This window comes from Cygnus olor, chromosome 9, assembly GCF_009769625.2.
Source record: "Cygnus olor isolate bCygOlo1 chromosome 9, bCygOlo1.pri.v2, whole genome shotgun sequence".
Lineage (NCBI taxonomy): Eukaryota > Metazoa > Chordata > Aves > Anseriformes > Anatidae > Cygnus > Cygnus olor.
The window spans coordinates 20,213,129-20,226,325 of NC_049177.1; the positions used below are offsets into that span (position 1 = coordinate 20,213,129).

The 13,197-nt window shown below is 36.5% G+C and overlaps 1 protein-coding gene across 8 annotated transcripts in view; it reads right to left on the reverse strand.

Annotated features, from left to right (window-relative positions):
* NAALADL2 (N-acetylated alpha-linked acidic dipeptidase like 2) overlaps positions 1 to 13,197 on the reverse strand; it is a 437,725-nt gene that overhangs the window by 136,205 nt on the left and 288,323 nt on the right. For all 8 annotated transcript variants that reach the window (XM_040567010.1, XM_040567016.1, XM_040567011.1 and 5 more), the window contains one exon: positions 12,701 to 12,851. In XM_040567010.1, coding sequence (XP_040422944.1) covers positions 12,701 to 12,851 — 151 coding nt within the window. The remainder of the gene's footprint in view (positions 1 to 12,700; positions 12,852 to 13,197) is intronic.

Genomic DNA, 13,197 nt, shown 5'->3' on the forward strand with positions numbered 1-13,197 from the left:
CATTTAAAATGTTAACATGTTTGCTCAGCCTAATGGGCAGTGAATGCAAAAGATGTCACCTTGTAAATCTACTGACGCCAACCTAAATAGGAGATTGGGCATTTCTGTCATCCACCTGAGTGATCCTCGAGGCTACAGTTACCTCAGTGAGAGGACTGAGGAAGAATTTGTTCTGAACACCACCAGGAACTCAGAAAATATATTGGGATTTGCTTAGCCCTAGACCACCGACCATAATTTTACTCTTCAAACAATTCAGGCTGCAGCAGGAATGCAATACTTTCATCCCAGAGGACCTCATAAAACATTTCTAAATGGCTTTCTGGGGATGAGATTATTTTTAACAAGGAGTGTTCCCTTGAAGGACTTAACAAAACGTTTCCATCCTGCAGGGTGGAAATCAGAGCAGGTTTTCACCCTTCTGAACTGTCCTTCCCTCTGTTTTACTGGTATACTAAATTAAAAGTTTTTTTGGAGAGTGCTTTAGCTTCACTATTAAATTCAGGACACAACAATCAACACAAGAACACAGTGGAAAAGAAACGTACTACAAAGGGGTCGAGTAAGAAAACCAAGGCATAACGGATCATCAAAAGATCAGGTCAAATAATGGACAGGTGGCAAATGGATTAAAGATCATCACTTTCATTAATAGCTGCTAATCTCCTAGTAATACCTTGACCCCAGTCGTCTCAAAAAAAAAAAAAAAAAGACAGTCACAGGAAAGAAATGATTTTGAGAAATCCACCATTTTATGTTTATGTCCTTTCCCATACCATTCCTGTTACCCTAATAATTACGTCACGATGTAACTTTGGAGATGCCAGATGTTAAGGTCTAACTAATATCCACTTTCATTTTACCTTTTTTTTTTTCTTGTAAACATCAAATATTTTAAAGCTTTTAAGATACGGGGCAGGGTAGTTTGCTATTGTGTTCTAAAATTTTTTTCACAAAAACTCAAAAGGGTCGAATCAATACATCACCTAGTGTATCAATTGTCTTCTTTTTCCAGTTTCATAATCTCTCTAAATCCATGCAGCAAATCCATGAGTGCAAAAGAGAAGTAGCATATTCCAATGGACAAAAAAAAAAAAATGACTCCTTAAATCAGTGTCTTTGACTGACCTGTTGGGTGAGTAGAAAAAATCCCTCTCTGCACATCTCTCAGATGAACTCATAAAACAAGAATAGTAAAATTCCCTTTCTTCTGTTCACAAATTCTGAAATCTCAGTATTTCCTCTTTAAACATGCCAATAACAAGGAAGGCACTTTTCTATTTTGACAGAAGAATGATATTAACATGTCAATAATTGTTCAAAATTGCATTTATATATATTTATTTACTTCCACGACTTCCTAGATATATAAGCCAGGATCGATGGCTTATCATCGATTTGCTACTCAGAGTATCAGTCAACCATTTAAAGTGTTGTTTTTTTAAGGAAACGATAAATTATAAAAGTTTCATTCTTCATTGATGATTTTTAATATACTTGACTTTCTATATATTATCCTTATTTTGATCCTTGCTTAACATGCAAACCTGTACCCTGAAGAGTCCTTCAAGCAATTAGAATATTACAATAATCAGCAGTTTGCTGACTTTCCAAAAATCAGTCTTCCATAATTATTATTTATTCATCTCTATAACCGCTTAATATCACAATGCTTCCTTTTAGTCATTGTTGAATAATGACAAACTGAAACGCATCATGCGAAACCTCAAAGAATAATGAAATTATATCTGCATAAACAAAAATAATAGTTTACTTCCAGTATCATCCAGTAAACAAATGCAATAATGAAACTTTCAGAAGCATTAATGACTAAGATGGCAAGACTCTTGGTTACTGGACAGATGAAATTCTTTCGCTTTCCCATCTATTTCCATTTTAATTTCTCTTTTGCAGAGTTTTGAGAGGGTGAAGTTTGGCAAAGGGAGTATAAAAAATCTGTAACAGTTTCAATGAATAGCAACTTCTCTGTTGAGAGAAAAATGTTTTCCAATTGTTTTTATTGTATGAAGTTGAAGAAGAAACTGAGACAAAGAAACATTTTAATAAATGTAAGTTTTGTAGAAATAAGTCATAAAGAACATGACCAAAACACGACATTAAAATTCCAGAATGGGCTCTGCAAGAATCACGGAGCTTTTGACTTGGAAATAAGTATAGATTTGTATGGCTAAAAATTACTTTATTAAGATTTATGTTACGATTTGTAAATCTCTTGCAGTATTTCTACATCTGCTTTAGGATTTGTGTCTCTATTATAGGATCTGCAATTCAACTTCTCATTTTACAAAGCCAATGAAGGATGTAACTAAATCCTATCTTAAAGCACTGATTTCTAAATCAAGGTTTCAGAGTTCAGAATTATTGGTCCATTGTATAAATCAAAGGATAAATCCAAACTCTCAAAACAAAAATGCATTTCATCTCACAAGATGAAATTGCCATAAACTCAAAAAATAAAACTGAAGCTATTACTTCTAGAAAACATTGACCAGCTTAAGACTGTTCCTCCTTCTTGTGTTTTAAACATGCTTCTTTTCCATGCTTTGATATGTTCTACTATTAAAAATAAATAAGAAAGCTTTTTTAATTCCCCAAAATTATGAAACCTACTTAAAATCTACAAAGGTTTTCCACTTATGCATTCTGTTTTGGGATTATTATGCTTTTTAATTATATAGCAGTCAAGTTGCATTTCTATGTTTGCAAAAAAAAAGCTAAAAATAGTCTTAAGAAATTATCTATATAACCTTTATACAACTCTCCTTAGACCCGAATCACTTAATTTTAACTCAAGAAATACTCCACTCATACTATATTCTCAAACCCTACAATTTCTTATTCTGGGGAAATTTAAAAACATTCCACAAGATATTCCATGCCGGGTGATGTAGCTGTTTTTTCAATGGATTAGTAGCACATATCACTGCCCAGAAGAATATTTTGCCTCTTGCCAGCACAACTCAAAATCACATTTAATACAGCAATTTTGGGAAGAAGCAGAGGTAGCTGACAAGGGAACAAGCTCTTAAGCTTTACCTCACCCTTATTCTGTATTTACTGCTATGAAAAATACAACAGATTTTACACAATGCAAAAATTACTACTGTCCAAGTTTTAAATGCTAAAGGCTTAACAACATGTGGTTCAGTTCTATCAGAGCATGTGAAATATTGAAAGTCCCTCGCAGTCCTGCATTAAACTAGGGTTGGCAGAAATCGCACAGTGGACAAGTTGAAAGACTGCTGATTCTGGAAATCAGGAAAAGAACCTAAGCACTTTAAAACATGAGTAGGCCAGCTGTTCTAAAATTAGTCTCCTCGTTACAAGCATTATACCAAATAGGAATAGATTGTCACCACGTGTCAGCTTTAGCTGACATCTGCTGTAAGAAAAAATTACCTCCCAAGTAGATAGTACAGGCATTTGTTCATTACGTATTTTGTAAAGGGTGGTCCCTATAGCACGCCATTATGAATAAATATGCAAATCATTTATATTAATATTCTAAAACATCTGTGAGTTCAACAAGGTTTCAAATAACCCAAGAGGCTTCACTCTTTTTTCACTAACTCAATAGACCCACCTGTCAGCTCTGTAAAATTAATATGTAGCAAGTAGAGGAAGTATGCAAGTATGTGCACACATTTTGTGCACATACTTGTCCTAATTGGAATTGAAACAGTTATGAAAGTTTCAAAGGTTTATTCAAATCATTCTTGTAGCTTCGTTTTGCACATGAAAAACGTGTCAGATAACAAAAGCATCTAGCAACAAACTGACTATTCCTCGTTCTGGCACTACCCATCACACAGCAAATACTCTCTGGCACCACTGCATACAGGACTACTCCAAAAGCACTGAAGAAAGAAGTTCTGTAAGCTGTGACTGTCTCTTTCACTGACATGTCCCTGATGAGCTCCTTGTGTAACACATTTGTCACAGACTTCCTCCCACATTTATGAAATTTTCTTCTCGTACCGCACAGCTCGCATCTGGCCATCTCTATCCCCAAACATTTCTTTCAGTGCTGCTCCTTGCCCAAAACGAAGCTCCATGCTTTCACAAAACAATCATCAGAGAATTTTGAATTGTTTTGGTAGGGGAGAGAACGGTTTTGCATCAAAACAGATGCTGTCTCTTACATAAAAGTCTTGCAACATTCTAACAGCAACAGTATATGAAGTAGAGGGGAAGCTCCTATTATCCATGGGACATCACCGGACGCGATGCCCCATTTGACTGCTCCAAATGCATTTTGTAAAGCTGCCATAGAAAGTACCATTCTACCATTATCTACCACTATTCTTCTGTATCCAAGCTGCAGAGACAAGGAAGATATTTAGCTTGTGATATTTAGAAGCCTAGCTGAGGGAGAAAACCACTTAAGAGAGCACTAGGTACAGTAGATGTAAATTCACCCATCAGGGTAGGCCCTGATGGGCTGGGACCACCAAGTGACGAAGGATTCATGTCGTTGTGAGGCAATACAAAGGGGTTCATGAGGACTTGAAGAAAGCAAGTATCTGTTCTGTCTTCAACAAGGAGGATCTTGGATTAGCTTTACGTTAATCCCTGGGAAGGCAATGGAGCAATAATCATATAAACCAGTTCCAAACATATGAAGGACAAGAAGGTGATCGGGAGTGGTATGAATGGAGTTGCAAAGGGGAGATCATGTCTGACCAACCTGATAGCCGTCTACAATAAGGCCAACAAGTTTGAAAAAACACAAAACTTGGAGGAGTAGCAGCTGATGGACCAGATGACTGTGCTGCCATTCAGAGGGACCTCGATAACATGGAGAAATGAGTGGCCAGAAACTCATAAAGTTCAACAAACAGAAATGTGAAGACCTGCACGGAGGAGGAATAAGCCCGTGCAGCTGTACGTGCTGGGGGCTGACCGGCTGGAAAGCAGCTTGGCAAAGGGACCTCTTCTCAGTCCCCCTGGGTAGACCATTTTTCTCCCTCCCAGTGCAAGTCTGAAAAATCTGTGAAAGTGCAAGCAAAATGTTTCTGAAAATTGGCCAAAACCAAGCTGTGATGAGTTACTTTTGTCTTTTACCACTCTGCAGAACAATGCTATACAATATGGATAGTGCACATTTATGAAATGAAGAAGAATTTTCCACATCTCCATTTCACAATGATTAGTTTTTCTTCAGGGGAGTTTCTACCTGTCTCAAAGTAGGAAGAGGTACTATTATCTTTTTAATGCAGATGCTGAATATGGTTAGCAGTGGGCTGGAACCGAGATCATGTTGAATTAAAGATGGTTTGGTTTATTCTGGCTTGCAGTATTCAAACTCCACTAGCAAAATTTCAATTATAAAACTAATTGCATCTTCAATTGCTTAAACAACCAGCCAGCTGACTTTATTGCGCTCTTGATACTATGCAGGTGCACTTGCAGGTGTTACCATTGCAATATGTAAGAGCTACTTTGTAATATCTCAACTTGTGCGCAGGAGTGCTAGGAGGATAAAATACCATTATGTTACATACAAACATTAATATATGGCAAAGTTAACTAACCTTTATTAGCAAATGTAACTCCTTTATCTGTACATATATATCTACTATCTATGGTACCTTCCTAGAAGGGCTACTAAACTGCTTTATGGCCACTCTAGTTCTGACATTTTTCCCTTTAGCTTCTACATGGTCAAAATTGTTTCTTGAATCTGATTACAGACTGCATTTTATTTTGAAACAGTTGTATTTCTGGCAATTACAGCAGCATTTATAAATAGTATCACCTACCACAAATGCCTGCCATATACTCCGAGGCATTATCTTCAAAATACGTGAGTAAAACATAGTCATCCCCAAATCCCATACTTTTATTTGCTTTGTACATATACATTAGGAAAAAGGTATAAGTAACAATGAATTGGACCCATTATATTCAAAATGTTCTTGTTGAAACAAAAATAAATTGATTTGGGTAAATTCAAAAATAAAATAATAGTATTGGACCTAACAGAATACAATGCAGAAATTACTTTTCAGGTTAATGAGTAAAATAAATAATTAAAAACATAGCAAAAAGCACTGATCTACATTCAACCAAAACTGAAATGTCAGCATTTTTAGCATTGAAGAAAATCACACATACACTTTGGTTCATTCTGCAACACTTGCATCTCACACAAAATAAAAATGCTATCACTGAAACCTTTTCTCTCTTCAATACTTCATCAACTTTTAAACTTACTAGAAGGTAAAAGTTATTTATTTTTTTTTTTTAACTTTCAAAAGGGAAAAGAATGGCTTTTAAAATCCCCCTTTCTGCATACAAAACTAAATAATAAATTCAGCTTGAATTCACAAATACATTCTGCCTCCCAAAATTTCTTTTAAGCAAATTTAACTCTTCATGGAAAAATTACCAGCCAGTAATCTAACCTTCCTGATATTGAGAGAAACGTTTTTAAATATCAACAAGTATCATTTTTCAGAATATATAACACATCATCTGAAACGTGACAATAGTGATAACGAGACTCAACTATTAGTAAAAGGGAAAAATAGGCCTAGGACACTGAGGTAGATTTACTATTGCCAGGCTTAAGTTTCATACATAGACATCTTGGAGAAAGAAAGAATGAGCTGAAGCGCATGTTAGATTTCTGTAACTTTTCTCTTTCCAGTTCCCACGCTGCAGAACCGAAGTTCTGGAGCCTGCAGAAAGAAGGCCCTTTCTGGACCCCAAAACACCAGCAACACCACTGCTGCTTGCTTGCCGTGGGGAGGTGTCATCCTGAACTTGAGATGTGTTTCAGTTGCAGTACACAAGTATATGTTTATAGGCTACAGTTAAGAAGAAAAAAAAAAGTGTATTGTTTTGCTCTCTCTGTGCTTCTGTTTTTTTTGTTTTTGCTATAAATACAGAATTCACGTGCAAATACTGATAAAATTTCCTGCCCATCTGCTAGACACTGCTGGATGAAAGAATGCCTAACCTAAATTCAACCAGGTCCTGACAGCAAACTACCCCCACCCAAAACACAACGAAGCCACTGGAAAAGGCTGTGAAAGAGCATTAGGGGAAAGCAGAGTAATGCACAGAGAGGGGAGTTAAGTAGCAAATGAGTGGCTACAGAACAAGTGGTCCATAAAATTGGCCTCTAGCTGACATTCAGTTCTGAGCTAAGCTGGTTCTTAAAATATACTATTATATAGTGCTACACGAGCAAATGCACAACTATTCATCCCTCCACCTTTGCAAACAAAAGTAATTCCTTTCCTTATCCATACACACAAATTTAGTAAAATATTTCCTCAATACCCTGTCGTGGATACCATCTCCTTAACACCACTCCCACGTACAACTGGAAGCTGCATATGGGAGTGCAAGGGAGCCCCCTCAACACACACACACACTATTCCCCCCTAGATGATGCAAAAACAGGCCCCATCCCAGATTCCCAACCCATGGAAAGAGAACCGATTTCAACTAGATTCTGCAGACACGTGCTTTTGTCGTAGCAGATTCCAATCCACCAGGGTAGACTTACTGCTATACGGCGCTGTTGGCTGTTTCACAAGCTTATACTAAAAGTAATAGCTTGCTTGCACAAAATTATGTTGAGCTGAAATATGATGTGCTAGCTGTCAGTCAAGATATGAAAGGATTATTTTTAATCATGATTGCACAAGAGATTTAAATATGCTAATCTCCTTTTTGAGTTGTGGAGCTTCAAAAATTTAATCTGGACACCATTTAAAATGCTATTTTTGTTGGACGAGTGACAAAGTGGCTTTGCTTGAAAACATTCTGTAGGGAGTCAAGGCTGTTCAGTAGTTTGAAACTGTCTGAAATGTCAGAAATACTGTGGAGTCTTCTCCAGTTTAAGTTTTAAAAAAAGCCCCGCAATCCTGATGATAGTCTGGATGGAAAACTAGATTTATGTATTCTGATAGAAGAGGTGTCAGAGCCTTTAGGCTGTATGTTTTCCTCTTAACTAATTCTGCATTAAAGAAACTGTTGAGTTGTTTGTTTGTTTGTTTTTAAGCAATTTGGTGTTTACCACTTGCACATTCCACTACTTAAATTCACTTTAAAAAAAATTGTTTGAAATTGAGATGAGTTATTGTCATATGGCTCAGCATTTGCAAGAGTCTGAAGATGCAAATATTACCAGCAAGCTACTGCAGCCATTGGCAGTCATTTCTCCCTGTCCCTACCAATACTTTAATCAATAAAATCACTGCATTTTCAATTATTTTTTTCCTCCTCCAAGCTAAAATTACAGGCAGCTTAGTAGAAGATAAAATGATATCTGGGTATACAATACACAGCTCCACACATTCAAACCTGGGAGCCTAAAACATCTTAATGGCCAACTAATTTTCTCAGTTTTTAAATACACAGAGCCCAAATTGAAAGCTAGGGAGAGAGAACAACAACAAAAACAAACCCCACCAAAATTCAGACCATGTAATTAGGTACTTAAATACAAATTTAGTTGTTTTATTCTATCCTTCCAAATCTCAAGAGGCAGGTTGTGGATTCGAGTACCTTTTGAATACTTAGTTTTGGAGATATGGAAAATCTGCTGAAATTGTTACTTACTATGGTCACTATTCAAGACTCAGCATTTCCTAAGGATTTACCTCAATATTGCACCACCACGGATTTTTTTTTTTTTCATGCAGAAAATAACACAGTGTATCTGATAGAGCAGTGGAGTTGGTAATGATAAAGCATAGGGGGGTGATGACAACCAGCAAGAATATGTCACAAAATGAAATGATCAAGAATATACATCAACACACAAACACACATCCCTTAATTTAAAAATGGGGCTGCAAATTTTACTTTCTCCCCAGCTGCTTCTCCCCAGCTTCAGTCTGGCCTAGAACAAACCCAGAATCCTTAATTCTCTGAATACAGACTGCCATTTTGTACTGTTAGCTTCACACGTCATTCATCCGATGTCACTAGCAGAAAGTAAATACACATTTTGGAGAAAAGAAAAAAAAGATTTCCAAGGCCATTTCCATTTCTACACTACAGAAGTAAAGTTTAATAATAAAGGTTAGTGTGAGAACTACTCAGACTCTCTTTAGGCACAAGATCCATCAAGGCCCAACAGCGTTCAGAAGTATGGGACCAAAACTCCACTGATTCCTTGTCCCCTCCTCTGAAGTCAAACCCTTTTGGCAAAGTTTGACTAATGCTGGTGTCAGTTTCCCTGCCTGAACGTGAGGTTCACTATTCACAATTTCAGCAGTATTGTTTTTTTTTTAACCCAATCCCTGTATTATTGCTCACACAACTAGCTGCTCATGGTGACCTGAAGCGTGGACTACTACTAAACGACAATTTTTAAAAATACCACTTTGCCTTTCTGTTACAACCTCTGCTTAGCAATTCCCTAAAAACAACATCACACTTGGAACACCAGTTGATAGCAGAAGATTATATTTCAGAGATGTTAGATTTCAACATTTTTAAGGTCACAGCATTTTCTATCATGCTGTCTGAATTTTACCTGAAATAATTTCTATTCCACAATGGCACAGATACAGTTCCTATTCTGAGGTACCTTATCTCAGGGACAGGGCTCAAAGCTCATTGCAATGACACTTTTCTGTTTACATACAATCTATGCATATTTTTGTTTACCAAGCTATTTTCTGAGTGGAAACTTGTTTGATTTAAAATGGCTCTGAAATACCGAAAGGAAGAAACCTAATGCATCTCTGCCATACAAAGGTAGGTGAAAGCAAGGGCAACATTCAGGAAGCCAAAATGGGAAAAAAAAAAAAAAAAAAAAGTAAGTGGGGGAACTCACACAAGCTTTACGCTGTTCTAAACTTTGTTTTCAGGATACTTTTTGCCACGTGAGTCTCCTAACACCCCTCTCAAGCTTCTTAGTCACATATCCTTAATTCCTTGAGTCTCAACTATTTGATCAGTTTCATTTCAAAAGCAGCAAAACAGAAAAAAGATTTCTAGCAAGGGCAGATCCAAATCTTGAGAAATCAGAATCAGGAAAAGAAAATGATGCTAACAAATGCTCATGGGATTGTTTTAGGTTTGATATGACATAGGATGGGGAGAGTCTTAAGAGCACAAAAATCAAATTATCAAATAAGGCTGCGAAATCTTTTACATAAGTGCGTTTAACTTTCCTTTTCACATCAGTACTGTTTTCTGTTTATTAAACAGAGATCAAAAATCATTCCACTCATAGATAGTAGGAATGCAAACCCACCCTCAAGCTATTTCTGTACCTTCTAAAATAATTCATATCGAGAAGCACAGCATTTTATCTTCATGAAACAGAAGATTTGAGCTAAATCATGAAAGCTCTAAAGTCCTTTCTGAATTATAACATAAACCCATTTAAAAATGTTCTCAACTTTGAGAAGAGATCTCTAAGCTTTATCATTTCCCAAAGTTGTTTTTTTTTTTTTTTCCCCTAGGAAAATGTCTGAAGTACTCCAATATTCTGAAGCCACAGAGAATTTTTTTTTCAGACTAAAAGAATTTGAGAATCAGAAGGCAGCACCATGGAAATGCACCATGTCTCATGCATTTTATTCACCTAATACAAACTGTTTATTTACTATCATTATTTAGAAAACCGATGATTATCACAAAGATTATCTCAACCACTACCTTGGGATTGCTTATATCACTAGACACTTCCTAGTAAAAGGGAGAATGGTGTGAGCAGTCCCCAAGATTGTAATAGTAACAGTTATTTTGGCAATGTGTGAAGTGCAGATGGTACCAAAGATGTGCCAATAACTTAAGCAGGAGCTTCCAATAAAATCTCTTGTAGTGCATGTTACAGTCTGTGAATCAAAGTGATACGGGTAACCCTGAGTATCTGGCACTTTTACATTACATGTTGTCTGTTTAACTACCTTATATGCAATCACATCCCTCAGGCAAAAGGCTGTGCTCCACGCTTCCTTGTATTTGTCCCAGGCATAAGTTACCTCTAACCAAATTTATTCAGTGTCCCCAGAGAACAAAACCACCATCAGAAACACAGAAATTACTTCTATCTGATCTACCTTCCAGTGACCAAACAGTATAAAAAAAAAAAGTTTCCCCAAGTGTTCCTTTGAGCTTTTTCCAGCACATCATTGCATTCAATGACCAAAACATAAGTGATTTTAGGAACATGATAGCCTATTCCTGCTTATGAATGGTGATCAGAGATTTAAAATCACAGATAAACCATGCTAACAATTCTAGTGAAAACCATTAATGCACTTATAAAGATATCACCATTTTCCATATAATCAAGCCTCTTTTTCTCAAACTAGAGACTGGAATTCATGCAGTCAATGAGATCATTTACTGACAACAAACCAATGCATAATGTTTAGACACAAGTGGCATCTTCATGTTGGTGTATATGTTTTAATTAGCTTTTACTTTTCATGTAGGGTAAATAAAACATTAAGGAGTCAGAGAGATTAAGCCAGACAGATAAACAACAAACTGTTTTTCAAATAGCTCCATGAAATGAGCAAGAATAAAGCTTGAAGAGTGTTATATTTACCTCTGTAGCTCCCAGGGCACTTTTAAGAACACTGGGTCAGGTACACTGAGACACTGAGAAAATGTGCAATTTCTTTCCCACTGAGCTGTCAAGGCATTCATGCTGTGAATAGCTAACACCCTTCTTTGACAACCAGGCAAATATTTCTATTTTCTGCCATTCTAGTCATGAAGTATTTCAGCATTGCCTCAGTTGATTTAGTGCCAATTCAAGTCAGACTTTAGATGTCTGAGCTAGTAACTGGACCAAATATTCTTGATGAAGCCTTGTCACAAACTCAGACTGCCACTTAATACATTTCCAAATAGTTAGATAGTAAAAAAGGCTGTAAAGCTGAAAAGGTAGCAGACAGGCAGAACACACATCCACTAAACTGCTAGAACAGACATTAAAGCAGAGCATACAAGTCAAATAGGTGGCCTCTTTATTGTTAGTATTACTTAAAAAAAAAAAAATCAAAACCAAACAAAAACCTCCACCCTTAAACAGCTAAAAAACAACTGTATTAATTCTTAAAAACCAGTTTATTTTCCATAATTTAAAAGTACATTTATTTAGAGGAAAATAATTAACAGAACTGATAACTAAGTCTCTCCAGGCAGAAGTAAGACAAGAACATAACTTCTCAAGGTGGTAATGGCACAAATATATTACAAACATCGCTCTTAAATCTTTTCAAATATACATTTCATTTTATATTGCTCTTGCACCTATTGACCAGAAGTTTCCATTACCAATACCATGAAAGAGTAAGACAAAATGAAGGGAAGAATACTTCTTCCAGTGCTCTTTCAGAACAGGTCCAACGGAACCTGCTCAGAAACCACCAGTATTACCATTAGTAACTCACAGCTCTTTTTTTCATAGGGGTAAGAATAAGCAGGCAGGAATAATGGTATACTGTGTGGAAACACAAATACATATAGTGACAAAATAAATTACTTAGAGAACAGACTTTGCGACAAGAGTTTGGAGTAAAGGACTTCTGAGATTGGATTCTACCATTTGAGCTGTGCTGCATTACACAGCGCTCCCTTACTCTGGGTTTCCAGTTCTGGCAGGATTTGATCTAGTGTTTTAGCTCCCATGCTTATGATCTGTGCAGAATTAAAATGTCCATTGACTGAATATGCCTTATACAGTACTTACCAATACTGGCATAGCCAGGTGTTGAGGGATCTCCTCCACTGTTCAAGGAAACCATAAAAGCTTTATCAGCAAGATCTGTAGTCTTTGGTAAATCACAAGGATCAACGTAAAGAAGAACACCACCAAATCCTGCGTCTTCCAACAAAGAAAGCTGAGGGAATAAAACAACATTAGTGGCTTTTAGGAAAAAATGTCAGAATACATTATTGTTTTAATTACTGTTGAGATAGGGGCTTTATCATGCATCAGGCTCTCACTCTAGACGCTCTAGACAAAGAGATTCAGTCCAGTTCCAAACTGCTTATGATATAAATAAATCAGATACCCCTTGAAAAAAATCAAAACCCAACAAGACTGAATCATGGTCATCTTTCCCAGGTCATGCCAAAAGATAATTTCAAAGCCTAATAACACAAATAACTCCTACTTATAAATGACATGTAGCATGTTGAGAAAACACGGCACTAACAATTGCATTTGAGATTTGCAACTGATTT